Here is a 20340-nt window from a genome sequence, read left to right on the forward strand (position 1 = left end):
GCTGTCCGGCGAGCGGCACATACACAGATCGTTCTGCACATGCGCAGATTGCCCGAATCCAGCTCTTCTGGGTTGCAATCTACTTGCCACGGGTGAGTAGATTGTATTATTTGTCAAGCCATGCCCATAACTAATAGCTGATATCTCACCATAAAAATCAAAGTTTGCTCTAAGAATCCCTAGAGGAAATCTTACATTTTAAAAGATCTTTAGAACTTTTAAGCTCACGTTAAATAGCTTTCATTTTGACTGGCTTCAGAATAAGAGATTAAATTTCAACAGCAGTTAACTTGAAAGAAGAAAATATATTTCTACTGTAGAAGGGTCTTTCCCCACCCTTCCAAGACCTGGTCCAGATTCAGATTTTTAGACTGGTTTAAAGCTTTCATTTCAGGAATGCTTTTTGTTTAAATACTTATACACCGGCACAACCCCTTTTAGTGTGGATACAGCTGTATCAGTTTAACTTTTCCTGTGTAGGAATAAGCTATTCCGTATAAACTCCTTTCTACTACAGGTTGACACTCCATTATCCAAATTGCCCTAATCAAGTAACATCCCTTGTCCTACATTGTCAAGTTGACTCCATGGGGCCCAAGAACATTGCCAGACTAGGGCAGGCGGAGCACAGGAATCCCAGGCTTCAGTGGGGCTGCTGCAGAGAGCCCCTGGTGGCAGCAAAACTGCCAGGCTGAGCATGGAGTCCCTCCTCCCAGGTGGCAGCAAAGACATAGGGCAAAAGTGGAGCCTTGGATTACAGCAGAGTTCCACCCTCTGAGGAGGGCAGAGCCTCAGGTGGCAGCGAGGAGGCTAGGAGGAAAAGTGGAGTCCCCAAGTGCATTGACCTTCCTTGGTCTGAGATCAGTCAAGTTCCAAGGGGTGCCAGACCAGAGAGGTTCAATCTGTAGTTAGTATAACTGAGTCCACACAAGGGGGGCCTGTACCACTTTAACTGTAAGGTATTGTTAGAACTAAACAACCTGTGAGTAGATATGGGCTAGCTTTCTAGTCAAGCGCTAGAACAAAGGCACCAGTTCAACAAAACCATCCCTAGACAAAGTAGTACTTAAAAACATGTTGAAGGCCTTTTGATTTTAATGGAATTTAAGCCTGCTCTTAACTACTTTACTCCACAGGTGCCAAAAAAAGCATTAACGCTGTTTTTGAATTTTGAAATGCAAGATCAGTCCATTATTGAAAAGCTAGGAGTTGCCACAGGGTGGCAGCAGTTGACTATTCCAAAATGGGACTTTTTTGAATGTCAGTTTTCAGAGTAAACTATGCTTTAAAAACAGGGGTGCGTTGTAAGAGGCTGCTCTTTTGGTTATCAACATAACAAACCTATGTGCTCAAAACACATTACTAGCCTGTCTGCCATGCCACTATTTATTTATGTAAACACATAATGGACTGAGTAAGTCTTGTGGAAAACAGCATGTGATCAGGTCATTAAAGACAATTAGGGTTGGAAAAATCAGAATTAGTTGAGGGACAGGATCTCAAAGTTGTCTAAGGGGTAGCATAAGCCTTCCAGAGGCTAAAGCTTGACAGCTTCAGTGCTGAGCTATATGGCTTAGGTTTTAGGTCCCCCACCTAAGGTTGTACCCCTTGGGCTTCAGCTTTGCATGCTCCCCACTAACTCCCTCCTGTCTAGGGCAAGCTCAAGCTTTGGTTCTCCCACACGGGGTTGTGTCGTAATTTTTGTCGTCAGAAGGAGGCTGCTCTGCAATGAAGTTTGAGAACTCCTAGATTAGGTTAATCGTGTCAGTAAATGTTGACTAACACACACAAAATTCATCAACAGTAGAAGTTTACAAACAGGCAAAGAAAAAGGTTGCTTGAGAATGTGAATAAAAGCCAGAGATTTACACTTTTGATTGAGGCTCATTATAAATTGACTAGCAAGTGAATAGTGAAGGTATGGATGATGTGTTGATTTAGGACTTATTTTATATATTTTGACATGTGAGATTGACAATTTGTGCTTCAGCACTTTCTACTGCTTTAAGTTTTTGAATCTCAACACCTACGGGCTGTCCCCCTGCTCTCTTCCCCCCCCCCCCCCCCGATAACTTCCTACAACTATGACAATTTAAAATCTATACAGATCTAAAAATGCTTAAAATGAGCACCAGTGTAAATTATTAAAAACTGAGTTGCACCAGACTTCACACATACACATAAAGGGGCTGGATAAAGGTTGCAACGGGCAGCCTTCACTCTGGCATTTCCTCAACCTTCACTCTGACATTTCCTCATGTCAACCTTGACATAATTTTAAAACAGGAAATTACATTAAAAAAATCTTAGTAAAACAATTACTTTGATCAAGTGGAACCATATTGGTCCCTATATGGGTTGAGCACACAGGTAGCTCCAGTTGATCCACAGTTTCTCCAGTTGACCTAATTGATAACTGGTTGCAGTAGGAGACTATTAGCTTCTATGTGTCCTTGTGCCATTAGATGGAGATGGCAACACTTGGGCAGTGGGTGTTATTCACAGCCATTTGTGAGAAATGACTATGGAGACTCAGGAATAACAGATTTAATACCAGGTTATGTCAGGGAGAGTTCTATAGTGTTTCTAGAGCTTTCAGGCCTTTATCCCCTCCCCCTACAAACACCCTCTGCCCATCTTAGTGTTAAACTTCTCCTTACTAAAGATAAACTGTCAACTCAAAAAACAATGACTAAGGAAGATTCCAATGCATTGTTAAAATCCTGTTAAAACTTCCACCAGCTCTTTTTGTATATTCTAAATCCAGTTCAAAACCATTATGAAGTGGAAAGGCTGACACTACTGAACTTGTATTTTTCTTTCAACGCAACAGCGTAGGATGAAGATTTATAATCCTTGTTCTATTTAAAAAAAATAAAAAAAAACTAATTGTTCTTTCAGCTTTCAACCAGAAAACTCTGAAGCCCCATTTTGCCCAACAAGATTTTAAGAATTATTCTCAGAAGCAAGATAATTTGAATGTCTATAAAACTATTAGGAACCTTTACCCAACATGTGAACTAACTTTTCCCCTGATATCTTGGCTCATTCTGAAATGAGGTGCTATCTGCAGTAATGACTGTAAAAAACAAGATTTCAAGAAGCCACCGCTTCCCTTCCCCTCCTCCCCCCCACTCAGGAAGCTTAGTGCAGTAAGTATGTTGTGCTGTGGGAACTTATCCTAAATATAAACAAATCTGACATTAAAGCCAAAGATTTTTCTCCGTTGTGTGCTTAAACTTAGAACATGAAAAATGTAAGCATTACAGTCGAGATGACTACTCATAAGTTGACATGAAAATACCAATTTCACATATCAAAACTCAGCTATCACAATAGATGCACACAAACAAAGTTTCATTCTCAGGACATTCATCACCATGTAATATTTAGATTCGAATTAGCTTTTAAAGTTAGTAACTTCACCTCCTTTCTTTTTAAAAGGAAGCTTTAATGTATTCTTGTTTGCTGGCTGATTTGACTGCCCTATCTTGAATAATTCAAAGGGGCACTAAATGACTCTGATGTCAGGGTGAACTAGAAGTCAAATGTGGTAACTTACAACTCCTGGGTCCTGCTTTACTGACCTGGGCAGTCAAGTGGCTTATGCTCTGCATTTGTGACTGTTGCTTAATTCCTAGCAAATGCATATCCATATCAGAAGACTAATCAGCACTGGCCACCCAGAGAGAAGAAAACAAGTACAGAAAATGGCCATTGAATATGGTTCTTACAGAGCAGAGCTGAAGTAAGCACTGTGGACAAGCTGACACAGCCTCTGTTTGTGCCACACCTGTTCTAGAGCCAGGTGTAGAAGTTTAAGTTTGCCCTGAGGATTTCAAGCTGTAGGACAGAAGGCAAGTTTAGCTTCTCCCAACAAGCTCTAGATGAGCTGCTCCCCTCTCCCTGAGCTGGAAGTCTCCCATCTCCCACCAGACTAGCTCAATACTGAACCATTCTAAAATATAGACCAGATTGTCTCCTGCACTAGGATGCCCTCCTGATTTTTGCTAACTGGGTTTCACTGCCAAAGGGCATGCCTGGCAATATTTTAAAAAGGTAGATTCAGCTCTTGAAAGTTTTAATCTGCTCCTCCTCCCTATGGTGCTACTTGGTGGTCACCTCAAACCTATGAAAAATGTTTAACCAAGTGTAACATTTTATGGTAAAACATTTTTCCCCGAGGGTCAGGTTTCTTAGTCCATCTAGACAACACTACTCCACAAAAATAATTTTAGAAGCATCTCCCTTTAGGTCTCAAATTGTTTAAATGCAGGTGCCAAGTAGGGATTTGCACACCTGACTGTTGCCAAGCAGCTTTGCTTTAATAAGCCCTCACAAGTAGGCTTGCATGGCATCCACCAACTTTTGGGTAAAACCTGCAAAAGTCAAGTGCTCATCTTCTGTTATTCCCAGGGAGAAAAGCCAGAGTATGTCTCTCAAAACACGGAAGGGAAATAACAGGTCAAAGTACATATTAATCTTAATACCTTGGTGAGTCCTTGTTTTCTCTCTTAAGAGACTTTTTAAACCAGGGTGAGGAACCTTTGAGTGGAGGCCACTGACCCCCAAGGGGGAGGGGAAAATCCATCAAGGACACGGCACGACACACACACAAACCAAATCCTCCCCCCCAAAAACACCCTCCCTGATGTGGCCTCCCAATTGAAAAGCAGAGAAGGAGACTACAATCCTCAAGCTCCAGCCCCCCAAGAGAAGAGGGGAGAAGAAAGGAAGCACTTAGGCTCAGGGCTTACCCCTGGGACAAAATTAACTCTCCTGGGGACGGAGATAGTACATTTTGTAGAGACCCCTTTGGGGACCCTCTGGGCTAGAACCCAAAGACAAGGGGTTCAGTGTGCAGGAGCAATTGGGAAGAGTCTGGTCAGGAGGTAGTGTGCAAGAGCGGGACAGGAGCAAGGGAGAGCCTGGGAGTGGGGGTACCTACTTCACACATCTTGGGGGGAGGGGGGTGCGAAACTGTTGACTTCACACAGTTCCTGTGCACTGCAAAGAAAGCACTCAGTACAGGCACTTCGCCCTGCCCCTCCCTTTTTGTCAACTCCCAGCCAAGAGAGCAGCAGGGGTTGGTGCCTGCATGAAGCACTTCCATGAAGCATGCAGAAGCCACTTCCTCCGCCATGCCATGCAGCGCCTGTGGACCGTATTCAGCCTATGGCTTGCTTTGATTGGGCCCATGAGGCTCGATTTCCCCTCTCCACAGCAGGCAGCCAGCGTTGCTTCTCCTAACCATAACACACCTTGTGTGGCTACAGCGCTAACTTGTGCTGCTGCAGGTGCAGACCAAGCCCCAGCCTCACAAGCCACATGGAGTTGCCAGGTGTCCGGTACTGACCCGGACAGTCGGGTATTTTTGCCTCCTGTCCGGTTAAAAAAAAATTTTCAGAAAATACTAGACAGACACTGGGCCCCTCTCCACTTACCTGGTTCCACAGGGGAGCAGTCTTCTGGTTTGGAGCAGAAAAACAAGATGGCTGCCAGCAAAAAGCCTCAGAGGCATTTCTTAAAGGAGCCATGCTGGGTGTGTGGGTGGGTGTGTGTGTGTGTGTGTGTGTGTGTTGGGGGGGGGGGGGGAGGCTTAATGGACTTCTCTTTTTTTTTGTGCTCAACAGCTTTGGTCTTCCCCCTTCCCCACAGAATTTTTTCCCCTGGTGGTTGTGTGTGTGTGTGGGGGGGGGGGGGGGGGGGGGGGGGGGAGAGACCAGGGTAGTTAGGTATTTTTGGTTAAACCATCCGGCAACCCTAACATCAAGGAAGGCTATGGGTTCCCCACCTCCGCTTTAAGCCTTTCTATTTGTACTTAACATTTAGGCTGCAATGGTAAGACTGCGTAAAAGTCATTTTTTGCTTGCTTCCTTGTGTTACATAGCCTTTGTAATTTTTTTTCTTTAAGGAAATATGCAATGAGTGAACATTTTTCTTCTTTGTATTTATTAGATGTTCAGTTTCAACAATTCATCTACTCTCTCTCAAGCTTCAAGTTGTTGTTGGTGTTTGGTTGGTGGTTTTAAAAACAAAACTCTCCAAGTGAAGTGTTTTTTTTGCTTAAGAAGAGACTGAGTAAATGTTGACAAAAAAAATACAAAAAAGTAGAATTACAAATAGCCTGCTTACAAAATAAATACCCCTTTCCCATTCACTTAGGGGTCTGCCTCTGCTCAATTAGAAAGCCTCACTCGTTCTACAGTCATCCAAAAGTTTTCAGCAAATACAGGATAGACCAAGATGTGAAATTCTTAAACCTGATTGTGGAGCCATAAAAACATCCCACCCAACTACCTTACAAGACCATTATACATCATCGATATAAAAGCATATTTGCTCTTTCTATGTGAAGCTTAAAAGGTATCGCATCCCTGTAAGTAGCGTTGCCAGGTGTCTGGTTTTGACAGTCCAGTATTTGAGCTCTCTGTTTGGGATACAAATTGAGAAAATATAAATGTCCGGTATTTTTAAATAATATGTAATGTAGATTGTGATGTAATATCAAGTGTGTCTGGTATTTCTGTTGAAACTATCTGGCAACCCTACCTGTAAGGCAATGAGCTACCCTACCGTCAACCACATCTACATTAGAAAAGTTTATAGGTATTGGTACACCAGCGAACCCTCTTGGCATATATTCAGATTACACCAGTAAAAAAGAAAATGCTTGTTCCAGTTCACTGTGCAAAATACATTATACCAGCCAAAGTTTTTATCCCAGTATAAGTATTTATACAAGGACTTTTGCTGGTATAGAAATCGTGCCCCCCATCTATTCCCCCTTCCCAAAAATAAGCCTCCTTGACATTATTATGCCAGCACAATTTTCTACTGTAGTCCTGATTACAGAAAGAGCAGTTGAGACAGATTAAGCAATTCCTATAATTTACAAGCGATTACTTACTGCCAGTGTGCTGTCTCCAACGTTTGATGCAATGAGTCCCTCAATAGTGCCGTACTCTGCATCCCTAGCATTGAGCCTTTCCATGTGGTTTTGCTGTATTTTTCGGATAATCAGCACAGCTAATGCTGAAAATATTATCAGCACTATCACTGGAGCCAGTATAACAATGACTAGCATTTCCATGCTGTAACCCACAGCTTCTCCCTGGAGTGTTTGCCCTTGGTAAGAAAACAGGAAAGAAAGGAGGTTAAGAACTCCCACAGATAGTGGGAAGGCAAAAAATTATGTTGATGTTTTTATTTGTAGTTAAGTAAACTGCAGTATCAGTCACAGAACAGTCACAGCTACTTCATACAGGTTTACATTCACAGTCCATTATCAGTACCACCACAAAACTTATGTCAATCCCATCTCTGGTAAAATCTGTTCAAGTTCTTGACATTCAGAATCAAAACTTGCTTCAGAAAGATTTACTGAAGTCAGTAACCAAGACTTTTAACCTACTGTTTTGTATACATTGGTTCCCAATATTCAACAGCAAAATCAGAAATACTCTGGCTAAACATGTTAAATGCGTGTAATTAAGTAACCATTTAACTACTGAACATTTCAGTAGTTACAGCTGATGTGGCAGTCAGCTACCAGGGAGCCAGTGCATGCAGGGAGCTGGCTTGATTCAGAGGCAGCTTGTATCAGAGGCAGCAGCTGGGGGGCAGCAGGCAGCTTTTAAGCCAGCTCCCCATGCATACCAGAAGCCTGTGTTTAATGGTAAAAGTTAATCAATGAATCCAGGCTCGTTAGTTAACCATTTACAGTTATGCTTTCACATCCCCAATTCTATTACACCTTGCAAACCCTAAACACACCCATTCTCAGTCCTCTGATTCAAGCTGCAAAATTCTTATCAAGCCCAAACTTTAGTTTCTCATTATGCAAGCATAATATTAGCAAGTAAACCCCCAACCAGAAATGAAGCCATTTTATTTGTATAAATACAACTCTTAAAAGTAACCATTCACCTTTAATAGGCAACTGTGCTGAGATATTCATGTTACACAAATATCCCTGACAGCACTCAACAGCTTGGTCAGGAGATGGAGGTGTTTTGCATGTCAGTTTCCCCTGTTCGTAGACTTGAAAGCAGCCTTTCTGGTAAACTTTAGTGCCATCATTTATGCTCAGGGAGGCAAAGCATTGCTGGCCCTGGCAGCGATCTCCATTCCCACAGGACATTCCTTCACACACACATTCGTAGTGGACCACATTTAGCTTCAGCTCATCATCTGCAGAAGGGGAGAATTGTAAGGACATCATCATATGCACTTATTTAGATACATGCAAAAAATAACTACTGTTCAATTTAAGAGACACTAATTCACTGACTGTTTGAGGAGAAAATCATTTGAATAGAAATCAGTGCAAGACACTAAGTAGGATCTGAAGAAGTTAACAGCCAAATTAAAAATGCAAATAGAAATTAGCCCATTGATAAATGGGCATTTGCATTTCACAACACCCCTTTTATGCATACAGATACCCTTTTCAATGCTCAAATGCACGTTTTGCACAGCTTGCAAGGGACACATCATTTAAAGTTACAAATCAGCTTTTAGATTTGGACCTTGAATGATCAGTGTACAAAGAGGAAAAAAAAGTGAGGGAGGTAGCAAAGATGGGAGCATTAGAAGCAGATTGAACCATGCCTCCTCATTCCACTTTCCTTCTTACATTGTTTAGTAACATCTTGCCCTTCACATATTTAAAATGAGAGAGAAAAATCCTTATATGTTCAAGAGTCTCTGTTAAGAGTTACTGTGTAAACATGGAGGCCCATGATCTCGTGCTTACAGAGAATTACTTTCTAGAATTGCCCTTCAAAATTCAGCAGTGCAGGAATGCTGCTCCTGTTCACTGTAGTTATTGGCCATCTAAGGAAAGACAATTAAGTCTAGGTAGTTATCCAAAAATACATACATATACAGGAAGTCACTGGGAAAGAGAAGCCGTAGTAAAGAATTTCTTCCAGTATACTCCAACAGTATCACAGCAACATTTAGAAAAAATAAGTTCTTAACTAGCTCTCCTTGTGAAAGTCCCATCAAGCCTATTTGTGATCAAGCAATGATGGTAGTGCTGGGATGTTTCAGCATATTACATAAACATACATCAAAGGAGCAAGAACAAACAGGGAAACAGTTTTGGAGAGCTGGTGAAGGAGTATATAATTTTACAGTCCTCCATTATATACATACATATTTTAACATATCCATGCACATTCATTTATGTTTATCCATCTAATATTTACATTCTTTTTGCCACTTCTAAACACACTAGAGAAATTTCTAAGCAGAAGCATGGTAGTGCTCTTAAAATATCCATTGTCAACATGTGACTGTTCCGCCTATCACTATGGACTACCAACTGAAAACATAAGAAACCCTTTTTTTGGAAGGGGGAGGGGCAGTAAAAGCAAATTTTGTACCACAAATGAAAAAGCCATAGCTACTCCACATTTAGAACCTTCAAATCCCTGATAAGTACAAACAGACAGGCCTTTCTTTTAAATAAATAAATAAATAAATAAATAAATAAATAAATAAAAACAACCCAGCAGCCTGGCCCTGACAAACTACACTAATTATGTGTGATACTTTGTTAAAGAGAAAATGTTAAGCAGATTCCTGGAGTCAGTATCATAGGAAATAAAAACTCATAGGTATGGTAAAGCTCTATTTGAACCTCATCCACCTACTTGTCTTTATGTGTCTGGTGATGATTCTACTAAGCCAGAACCAAACAATTACGTCATACTTGCTGTTTTCTTAGTTATGATCTACCTAACTACTAAGAGTAGAAATTGTACACCTGCTCTCCTGGGAAGAATGCCCAACACCAGGAGGCACTTTAAGCCCCATATCAGCAGTGATTCAGTCCTCAGGAGCAACTCTTGAATTGTAGTCTCCTTTGGCCTACAACAGGCACATGAAACACCAGCCTTCTGATGTCACTGTTTTACAGTGGTCTGCCAGGACAAAGCTAAGTAGGAAGTCCAAAGGTTGTGTTAACAGCTATTTCAATTAATGAGCAAAGAAGACTTCTCCACAGACTTAGGGAACTCCCTCTATATACTTTATAATACTGTTTGGTCACATTCATGGGAGTCAGATCTTGATATCTTGAGTTATTCAGTGCTGACATGTTGGTGTCATGGCACAATATATGTGATTTGCATCAAGACCAGAGTAGTCTGATTTTTTTGTAGACTTTTATAGCTGAAAAAATTCATGACAGCCACTTTGTCTCATGGGAAAGCTAGAGCATGCTTGAGCCTAAAGGAAATGAAAGTTATGTGGCTAAATTGCCTTGTAGGCAGGTCTCGCTGTTGCTTACCTTGTAGGTCCCCCAGTTGGCTTGTGGGCTAATGAGCAGGGCTCGCCGATCCGCGGTGAGCCCCGCTCGCCAGCCGCGCTGTCCGGTGATCTGCGCATGTGAGATCGCCCAAACCCGGCTCTTCCGGGTTACAATCTACTCGCCCGTGGCGAGTAGATTGTATTATTTGTCGAGCCCTGCTAATGAGACATACCTGGTGACTACAGTGAAGTGTCACTGTACCCCTACCACAGTTTCTGCAGCCTCACACTTAATTTTATTCACAGTGGGGATGTGAATGTCAAGCAGAGTACACGGTTTACTGATGAGCCGCATCTGGAATGTAACTTTGGGGTTCTCTCCTCCCCCTCTCACGCAGGAAGCTGGCACTGACGCTCTAATCTTGCGTGGGTGGGGGGCGAGAGGAGGGTTCCAGGCTGGAGTTCCAGGCAGGCCGTGACCTGAGCAGCTGTAGGCAATGGTTCCGCACTGGGTCCCAGAACTGGGTCCCAGATCGCCGGGGTCCCCAGCACAGGGAGAAACCACTTCTACCACCCCTTCCCCTCCTGTAGGGAAGCCAGGAGCCAGAAGGGAGCCCAAGGTGCCCCTCCCGTGGGGGGGGGGGGGAGAGGAGATTCCTAAGCCATGGCTGCCTCTTCCTCTTCTGGGGACGCTGTCACCCCCATAGGGAAAAAAATTGTGAGATATAGAAGTGAGAATTAACAGAGCTCAGCCCTATTGTCCCTTTGCAAATTTATATAGGCAGAGTCAATCCCTTGCTTCTCCTAAAAGTGCACAGTTTCAATAGAAACCAATGTTTTAAGTTTCTCATGATGACCTGGCTGACAGTCAATTTAATTTTCATTAAAAAAAAATATTTAACAAAAACAAACTTGATTTTAATAAACTTGAATGTTTAACTCAAAAAAATCATATGCTTGTTTTGTTTAGATTTTTTTCCTTCAACCGAAATCCTAAACCAGAATTCATAATGCAGTTATTTTAGTTAAATAAAACAGTGTAAATATCTGTCTGGTGATATTACCCACCTCCCCCCAACACTATATGGCAAGAAAATCCTTCAAATATTAATGATTAACTTTAACTGGAGATAGTTTACCTCCCTATGACTTCGTAAATGTCTGCTTCAATTACTTTGGTAAATGAAATAATCATTCATTTTTTTCTTATAGATGTAAAACTCACCTGAAAAGTTTTAAAAATAAATCACTGTTTAAAAACGTATAGTCTGTACCTTCTGAAATGAAACCTACTTCTGAGTTGTGAAGACAACCAACAAGAATGTGGAAAGCCATGATTAAACTGAGTCTTCCTAACTAGTTATTTAAAACAATTTCATTTGAATCAAATCCACCTTGACAAAAAAAATAACAGCACCTGAACCCAGCCAGAAACAATTTGAGGTGTGGAACATAGTAAGAACTAAGTACTTGCAGCACTTAAAATATGAGGCAAAAAGCCAAATTTAAAATAATTTCCATCACCCAGCCATCTTTATTCCAATACACTCTCATACTGCATTAGGTAAGACATGCAACACTTACAGTCCGTGCACTTATAACATACCCCAAAACTTCCGACTTGTCACATTTAAAGATGTTCTAGCAAAGACTCACAGTAAGTTCAGACTGTGTACAAATTATAATTTTATACACACTAAGGATGTGAACGTGCAACCATGTAAACAGCTAACCAACGAGTCCGGGCTCATCAGTTCATGTTCACTGTTACACACAGGCTCCCAAGTATGTGGGGGGAGCTAGCTAAGGCCCCTCACTGCTGCCTCTGTTACAGCGTGGGGCTGCAGGTGGTTGTCATAACCCAATACATATTCTTCACAACTTTGCAGATGGGAGCTGGCTGCCATCCCACATTTAACCATGTAACCACTGGAAGTTTCAGTGGTTACATGGTTACTTAACTACATGCATTTTAACATCCCTAATATATACAGTATATTATTTCATTGTACAGTATTAAAAATTAGAGAGCTAGAATACAATTGCCAAACTAAACCAATTTATTTTAGTTTCATTGAATTTTACAAGTTTAGCATGCAAGTGATGATTCACAAGGGATATCCTGTTTTTAGTGTGAATTAAGAACCTATTCAAATGAAACAAGAATTAGCATATACAAGTTTTTCATATCCATAAAAGAAATAGGAATATATCTTTCTAAACTATTTGAAAGAATAGTTAAGGTGAATGCTGCATTATTTTCATGGAACACTTTTGGTCAGCTGAATTCAAATTCATCCCAAAGAAACCTATTGTATGGAGATGTTTACAGGATACAAGATGGCACATTAGTGTATCCTAAATTAATCAATCAATCTAGCTGTAAAGACAGCCACCCCAGAAGTCATTATGTTAGCACATTATTTCAGTTGAGCTATTACTAAACTGATTACTTTACTTTGTAGGTTGCGCCCAATTTCTATCTTTGAGATTGAAAGGTCTGAGAGCTAGTTACCCTATTATGTAACCCTATTAGTTCCCTCTGTCTAAGCACGTGTAGTAACACAAGTCCCACCACAGTAAAAGGATCATGATCATGCATATGTTTACTTTGTGCAGGAGTTATCAATTTACCAAAAAATTGCAACTCCCATCTCTTCAGGCCTAATCTTATTCCTATGAGGAAATAAAATACCACCGAGCTCTCTCATAGTGCTTTTCACCTGCCTTATTTTGTGTTTATTTTGTATTTATTAAAAGCATTTAATATGAACATACCTCATTATTGACATGAAAAAGATTTCATAACCAGAAACCTCTCTTTTTCCTCTATAGAAATGCTGGATTCACTTCTGTATCCAGAAAGAGAGACACCCTGGGTAAATTTATCTCAGAGTAATTACTATAATTTCAAAAGTTTACAAAAACCTTTCCATTTGGCCTGGTCAAACTAGCCATAGTTGTCATCCTGTGCCCTCTGCCAGCTGGCTCCAAAAGGTCCCAAGCGTACATGATTACAGAGAACCCTGTAATGTGTCTGGGCCATTTTACTTAACCAAAGAAAGAGTCACAAAAGGTCTTTACAGAACAATTGTCTCATACCAGTCATGATAGTCATAAGATGTATGTATACCATGGGTGGGAAAAAGGGTCTCTGTGGACCAGATCCGGCTCATCAAGAGGGTTGATTCAGTCTGCAGAGGCCCTGCCACTCCCCTGCCCCCAGGCCAATCAGAGCCTAGGGACCAGGAAGCATGCAGCACTTAGAGTCAACTCACACAACTGAGGGCAGGAAGTGAGAGACTTCATGCACTCCTCCCACCCCAGGCCAATCAGAGCTTCGGGAGCACACTCCTTGCAGGACAGGGGCAAGGTGGCAGAAGACTTCATGTGCTTACTCCCCAACCCCAAGCCCTGATGTGCACTCCCCTCGCCAGAGGAGAATAGATAAGCTCTGCAAAGGTATAAGCCAGGTAAATCACTTCTCCACTGCTACTGGAAGCAGCTCCCCATCCCTTCCTTCCTTACACAGTGCCAAGAGGCTGCTGCTGGCCACATTCTAGTGTTAAATCAGGGGTAGAGAGGGGGTGACCTTGTGTGCCCACTCATGTGTGGCTTCAGGAACATGGAGTGCCGGATATCAGAAGAGGGCCCAGACAGAAAGGGTCAGGATGGCTGGTCAGTCACTAGGGATGCAAGTGACTAATCAACTATCCGATAAGCATAAGCTTATTGGATAGTCGAGTAGTGACTCAACTAGTTACTCCCACCACCTTTGCTGCCACTATCAGAGGCAGCATGGGAGGAGAAGGAGCCAGTGCTGGAGGGGGTAGTCTGCTTAAAAGCCAGTTCCCCCAGCACGGTCTCAGCAGGAGGCAGGAGAGGAAGAGGTGTAGTGGAGAAAAAAGGCTTGCACCCGGGCTGCTCCCCCTTCCTCTCCCCACTCCGCCCCCAAGCTGCGCTTCAGCCTTTTAAATGTATGAAGAGCCTGGCAGCTCTTAATACATTTAAAAGACAGAGCCACAGTAGGATTGGCTCCTGGGGCCAGGCGCTAACTGCTGCAGCTTTCCCCCTTATCCACTAGTCAATGGAAATTCAATCTACTAGTTAAACACAATTTAACATTCCTATTAGTCACCCTCCATGTGAAACATGTATGGGAGTGTTTGTCACCCTACCCTTTTAAAAGTCTTAAAGGTGGTAAATAAAAGAATCCAACTATGCAGTATTTCTTTTTATAGGGGGTAAGACAAATATGCTAGTTTATGCTAGTTTTAACTTTTGTACTGAAGAGTTCTGATTGGTTGCTCTTGAACTCACTTTCATATGAATAACTTTACCAAGTGTCCCATATTCAGCTTTGGAAAATATGGTCACCCTAAGCATGCTCATGATCCTACTCTGCTATTTGGTAATAGGACTTAATGGCAGTAAAGGATCAGGCTATAGTTACAATTGAGTTATGACCAAGGGTATTGCCACTGCAAGCGTAATAATCCACAGATGGTCATGACCAGAGCTCGACAAATAATTCAGTCTACTCACCCGTAGCGAATAGACTGTAACCCGGAGGAGCCGGGTTCGGGCGATCTGCGCATGCGCAGATCGCCAGATAACACAGCTGGCAAGCAGGGCTCATGGGACATGCTTGTGTACCTTTGACTCACTATCTAGACTCTACTTTGTTACTAACATGGAAAGCAAAGTGATGGTATAGAAGTGTTCAGAAACAAAGTAATGACAGTTTTTAGGTGCTCATTAAATGCCTGGCCTCTGCAAGAGGAGATATTTACATGAGCAAAACAGATACAAACCAACATGCATCATGGATTCCACTAAACATCCTTCCATATTTGTTTACACCTGAACTTAAGCGTGGTCCTGCTTTTTTCTTACTACTAATTTAAGTCAGGAAAATAAATCAATATACAGAAAAACAAAAACAAAAAAAAGAGTGGTGGGAGAAGAAAGATGCCGAACGGGGGGGGGGGGGGGGGGGGGGAGGGGAGATCCTTCCCATCCTTATTGGAAGGAGCAACTAGGGATGTGAACAAGTAGTCGACTAGTCAATAAACCTAGGCTTATCAGTTAATCTAGTCAACTACTCACATTCCTCCTCCCCTGCTGCCTCTGTATCAGAGACAGCAGGTGGAGGGGGAGCAGGAGCCAGTGCTGGGGTAGCCAGCTTAAACGCTTGTTCCCTCCCAGCACCAGCTCCACACTGCTGCCTCTATCAGGGCTCTCCTACCCCCTCCTTCCCAGCAGCCATTGTCCGTGGGGAGCTCAGACCCCCTGCAGACAGGGACTGCTGCCACTTCATGCTGCTGCCTCTGTATGAGAGGCAGCAGCACAGGGCAAAAGGCAGCCAGTCCATGAGGGGAGCTGATTTTTAAACTGACTCCTGCCTGGTACCCCACACTGCTTCTGATAGTAAAGCAGCAGTGTCGGGTGACAAGGGGCTCCCTGGGAACGGGGCCAGATTACACTGGCTGCTAGCCCCACCCCAGGGACTACAGAATAATCCATTTACCACTAAGAATTCATGCAGTTAGTCGACTATTCAATTACCCGATAGCTAACATCCCTATGAGCAACTGTTATTCTCTTTGTACTTCCAGCAGAGAAGCCCTCACACATCTTATCTATGAACGCCCAACTGAAACATTAAGCAAACACCATTCCTAAGAATCTGTAACTGACCATGTATAAAGGTCAGACCATTACACTAGAGTAGACTAGGGCCAGATTTCATAGTTACATCTGGATTTGAGCCTGGTTCTTCAGAAGTTAACAATTCCTGCATTAACCCATTTAATTCACAGTACATTGCTTACCTTCCAGACTGGATGAAGGAAAAGCCAGCAGAAGCAGCACAGGAAGGATCATAACTCCCTCTATCATTGTAGATCTACAGAAAAAGCAAAAGGGAAAAAAAAAGAATTTAATGGTTAAGCAGTTGTGCTTTTCCTAGTATGCTTTCCCTCTCTCCCATGAGCAACTTGAATTAACAATAGTCCAGTTGGTAAACTCATAAAATTGAGTTAATGAACACAACTCAGCCAGCAAGTCTGGGTTTTGTTTTTGTTTTAGGGAGGGGGAGGGTAGAGGAGGAGGTGGGGAAGAGAAGACAACTGACAACCTTCTAATCACACTTGCCTCCTGATCCCTCAACAATTTTTACATGGGGAGGAAGGAGGAGATTCACAGAAATAGCAGTTAGTGTTTTGTTGTAGGTACACAATAACTCAAGGAACAGGCTACTAGGCATAAAGCCTCTTCTGATAATTGTTTAGCTAAAAAGATTCAAACTCAGAGCAAATCTTGTCTGGCACAAACTTGAATTTCTGGGCTTTCAAACCAATAAGATTTAGAAGTAAAAAAAGTTACTGTAACATTTTAAGCTAAGCGAAAGAGGTGTCAGAAAAGGGCTAACACAGATGTCCACCAGAGTTTCTGTGGCTAAGTCCCACTATTTATTAGATTTTCTTTAAAACAGCAGAGAAAGTTGCTAGAAAGGAAGGGGGCAATCCATAGTTGAGCAAGTCATCTTAGTAAACCAATTCCAGTTGCATTCTCCGTTTGTAAAGGGGTTTTATTCCAGTGACCTCAGCATTATTCCCAGGCTACTAGATTTTAAAACAATTGCATATAGGGTTTATCTTTAGTACCAGGGTAAGGAGACCTAGGTTATATTTTTCAGGTAGCTGGAGGAGCTTAACAGGAGTCAACATATCACTGTGTGATGTCAATGGGAGACTCTGTCCCATTAATTTAGAATAAAATAAGGGAGCTGGAGTTCCAGACTAGAGAGCATTCTGCCATTGATTTAGTGGGTCCAGAGAAGACCACTAAGTTGACATTCACTGCATCAGTTGCAGCAGTGTGGAGCGCTAGTAGCAAAAACATGACCCTAGTTTAGAGAACTCAGGGATATTTCCAGCTTGTTCCCAGTTTCTATTCGTTAGTTTTTCATACAAATTGCTGGATTTTCCTCCTCACACAAGAAAGCAAGATCCAACTGATACTGCAAAGGAAATACATTAGCAGGTTTCTGAGAAAACCACTTACTCAAGAACATTTACTTATGTTTTCACATCAAAATGGTCTCTTTTCTTCCTTCAATGCTAAATTTCTGGCATTAACAAATTTCAAAATAAAGCTCATAAAAATGGATGCAATAGCTATTTTAAGACAAGTTATTCTCTTCAAGGGAAAGAATGATTAGGACTACCTTAATGGAAGGAGTGTTAAAGTCCTTTGTTTCTTAGAAGTGGATCAAATTTGCAAGATTCTGTATCTCCCCCCCAGCGCCAGGAAAAGCTTATTTTTCTTCAAGGCAGGCTACTAGTGACTTGATGCAGACAGGATATAATATAGGGAAGCTTTAGCTGGCAGAAAGCTGACTCAGAAGAGAGCCAACCTATCTTAAAATTTCAATATTCTGAAATAGCCAGAAGGGATTTTTAACATTAAAGCATTTGTGCAGACTGATGGGAGAGGACTACAACACTCTTCTCCCTCCAGCCCATCACTAGGTCTCATCAGAACTGACATCTTAAGCAAGTCTTCTCTTGATGACCACACCCAGATACATTTCTGCATGCCTGGACGAAAATGGTACAGTACACATCCCTCTTTCAGAAGAGCAAAAGTTTATAAATGCAGACCAAAAAATTGCTTTAAGTGATGCTGCTCAACTACATGGAGTTAGTTAAGCCAGCAACCTTGGAGGCAACTATTAGCTGGTAACTCCCAACCCTGTACATCTGAAAACCATGAACTCTCAAACCCACACAGCCTTGTGGAGAAACTTAGTAGGACACGCATCCCAAAAGGCTGTCAGTTATGGGAACAAAGGAAGAGAATAAAATGAAAAAAACACTAAAGAAAATTAAATGTTTGATGATGATCAAAATGAGAAAGGAACATTGAAGAAAGAGTGGGCTGAGACTTTAAACATAAGAATACGAAAGGCATTTTGCAGACCCAAGGACACTGAAGAAACATTAAGATATAAAAAGAAAAAAGTGGGGGCAACTGGGAGACAGCAAGTTCCTTTATACACACAGACACTCCCCTTGAGAAACATCCACTTATGACTTAATAGTTTGGCAGTTTCTTGAAAAATAGAAAAGAAACAGAACTTTCTAGTTTTTGTTCTTCTCTTTGGTAAGAGCTGGTCTAGAGGATTTTTAAAAAAAATCACTTAGTAATATCCTAATGTGATCCACATTCATGGTTTATACCTTAAAACAAAGTGTTGGCTGCAAACAAGAGAGGGACAAAAAAAATTATTGTTCAGGTAATAGGACTTACAGTTACTTTCCTAATGGTGAATGGACCAACTTGGGGGGAGAGAGGGAGAACTTGATCCAATTATTATTGTTCATCCCCAGACCATCTGTTTAAGAGTAATTTTCAGATGAAAAAAGGCCAGAAGAAAGATCTTTAAAAAAGTAATATAACAACTTCCCACAAGATCTCACAAAGCATTTTAAAAAATGAGGCAAGTATCCATCTCCCCATTTTACACAGAGGCACAAACATTGAAAAGAAGTGATTTGCCCAAGTTCTTCCAGTTAGGCTAGTATCAGAGCCACGTCTTGCTGCTTTCCAATGAAACTCAGATTAAAGTACAGTAATTCCTCATTTAACACTATAGATGTGTTTCAGAAAATGATTGTGTTAAGTGAAAATGTGTTATGCGGGGTCAATTTTCCCATTGAAAATAATGGAAAAGGTGGGGGTTGTGTTTCAAGCAGTGGTATCTGTTGGGACCTGAACATAAGGTTGGGGGAGAAAGGGGACTGGGTTACAGCAGGGAGGGGAGGTGTTTGGCTCTGGGGAAGGAAAGGGAAGGGGAGGGGGATTGGGTTGGGAGTATGCCCATGTGACAGGTCTGCCAGGACCCGCACCGCGTTCAGCGGGGGGGGGGGGGGGGACTGTCGCCGGGGAACAGCATGGCGAGCGGCAAACCCTCCGCCACTTTGCCGGAAGGCAGGGGAAGCCCTGCGCAGCCACCGGCAACAGGCCGGCTGGGGAAATAGTGTTATTTTGGGGACAGTCATGTAATTCAAAAACATTTCCCTTAAAAAAAAAAAATCATGCTATCGCAAAAACATGTTAAGCAGGCACGTGTCAAATGAGGAATTACTGTATTATAGATGCACGTTAAGTTTCTATAAAAATGCCTAACTAAACAACATTCACAGAATTGCAGGAAGGCACCTATTTATAAAAACCTCTTTGGAAGTGCTTATTTAAAAACAAGCCGTTTCCATTATAATTCTCAACTCAAAGATCACAAAGCATTCCAATGTGCATGAGATAATGTGGCCATATCTAAGGATACCAAAACCCTTAGGTTCTGTTCCTTTGCAACTCTTCATGGCATTCTCTCTCCTAAAAGCCTCAACCCATTTTTGACATATATGCCCTGTGAAAGCGGCGAGGAGTCCTAACTGAAGTGTAGGAGCATAAGCTTTCATGGGCAAAGACCCACTTCATCAGATGCATGTAGTGGAAATTTCCAGAGGCAGGTATAAATATGCAGGCCAGAATCAGGCTGGAGATGACGAGGTGGATCCAATCAAGGAGGATGAGGCCCACTTCTAGCAGCTGATCTGGAGGTGTGAATTCCAAGAGAGCAGAATCTGCTTTTGTAGTTAGCAAGCCATTCACAGTCTTTGTTTAATCCAGAGTTGATTGCGTCAAACTTGAAGATGAACTGCAGCTCAGCAGTTTCTCTTTGAAGTCTGGTCCTGAGTTTTTTTGCTGCAGGATGGCTACCTTTAGATCTGCAATTTTCCTTTGGAAGATGTAGAGTAAGAGGGGTGGGGGGGGGGGGGAAGGGTAGCTTTGAGAAGCAACCCAGCAAAAACTGCTGCCATATATAACTTCTTTGCCAAGGCATTTGAGATATTCTCCATAAAGGTTTGTCGCTGTTCCAATAAGAACAAAACCCCACAAATTCCAAATAAAATTCAACTTCAGTAAGCAGGAGAACCAGAGATGTGTTCTCTCACTATGTGGTTATCCAGCTCCAGTCAACATACTGTGTTTATATAGCTGAAAGCCTGC

At 42.0% G+C, this 20340-nt stretch overlaps 1 protein-coding gene across 2 annotated transcripts in view; it reads right to left on the reverse strand.

Moving 5' to 3' along the window:
* Positions 1-20340, reverse strand: part of ACVR1 (activin A receptor type 1) — a 114809-nt gene that overhangs the window by 43382 nt on the left and 51087 nt on the right. For both annotated transcript variants that reach the window (XM_075933431.1, XM_075933432.1), the window contains exons 2-4: positions 16095-16168; positions 7930-8193; positions 6911-7128 (exon numbers count right to left, since the gene is read on the reverse strand). In XM_075933431.1, the coding sequence (XP_075789546.1) occupies positions 6911-7128; positions 7930-8193; positions 16095-16168 (556 nt within the window). The remainder of the gene's footprint in view (positions 1-6910; positions 7129-7929; positions 8194-16094; positions 16169-20340) is intronic.

Source organism: Pelodiscus sinensis, chromosome 7, assembly GCF_049634645.1.
Source record: "Pelodiscus sinensis isolate JC-2024 chromosome 7, ASM4963464v1, whole genome shotgun sequence".
Classification (NCBI taxonomy): domain Eukaryota; kingdom Metazoa; phylum Chordata; order Testudines; family Trionychidae; genus Pelodiscus; species Pelodiscus sinensis.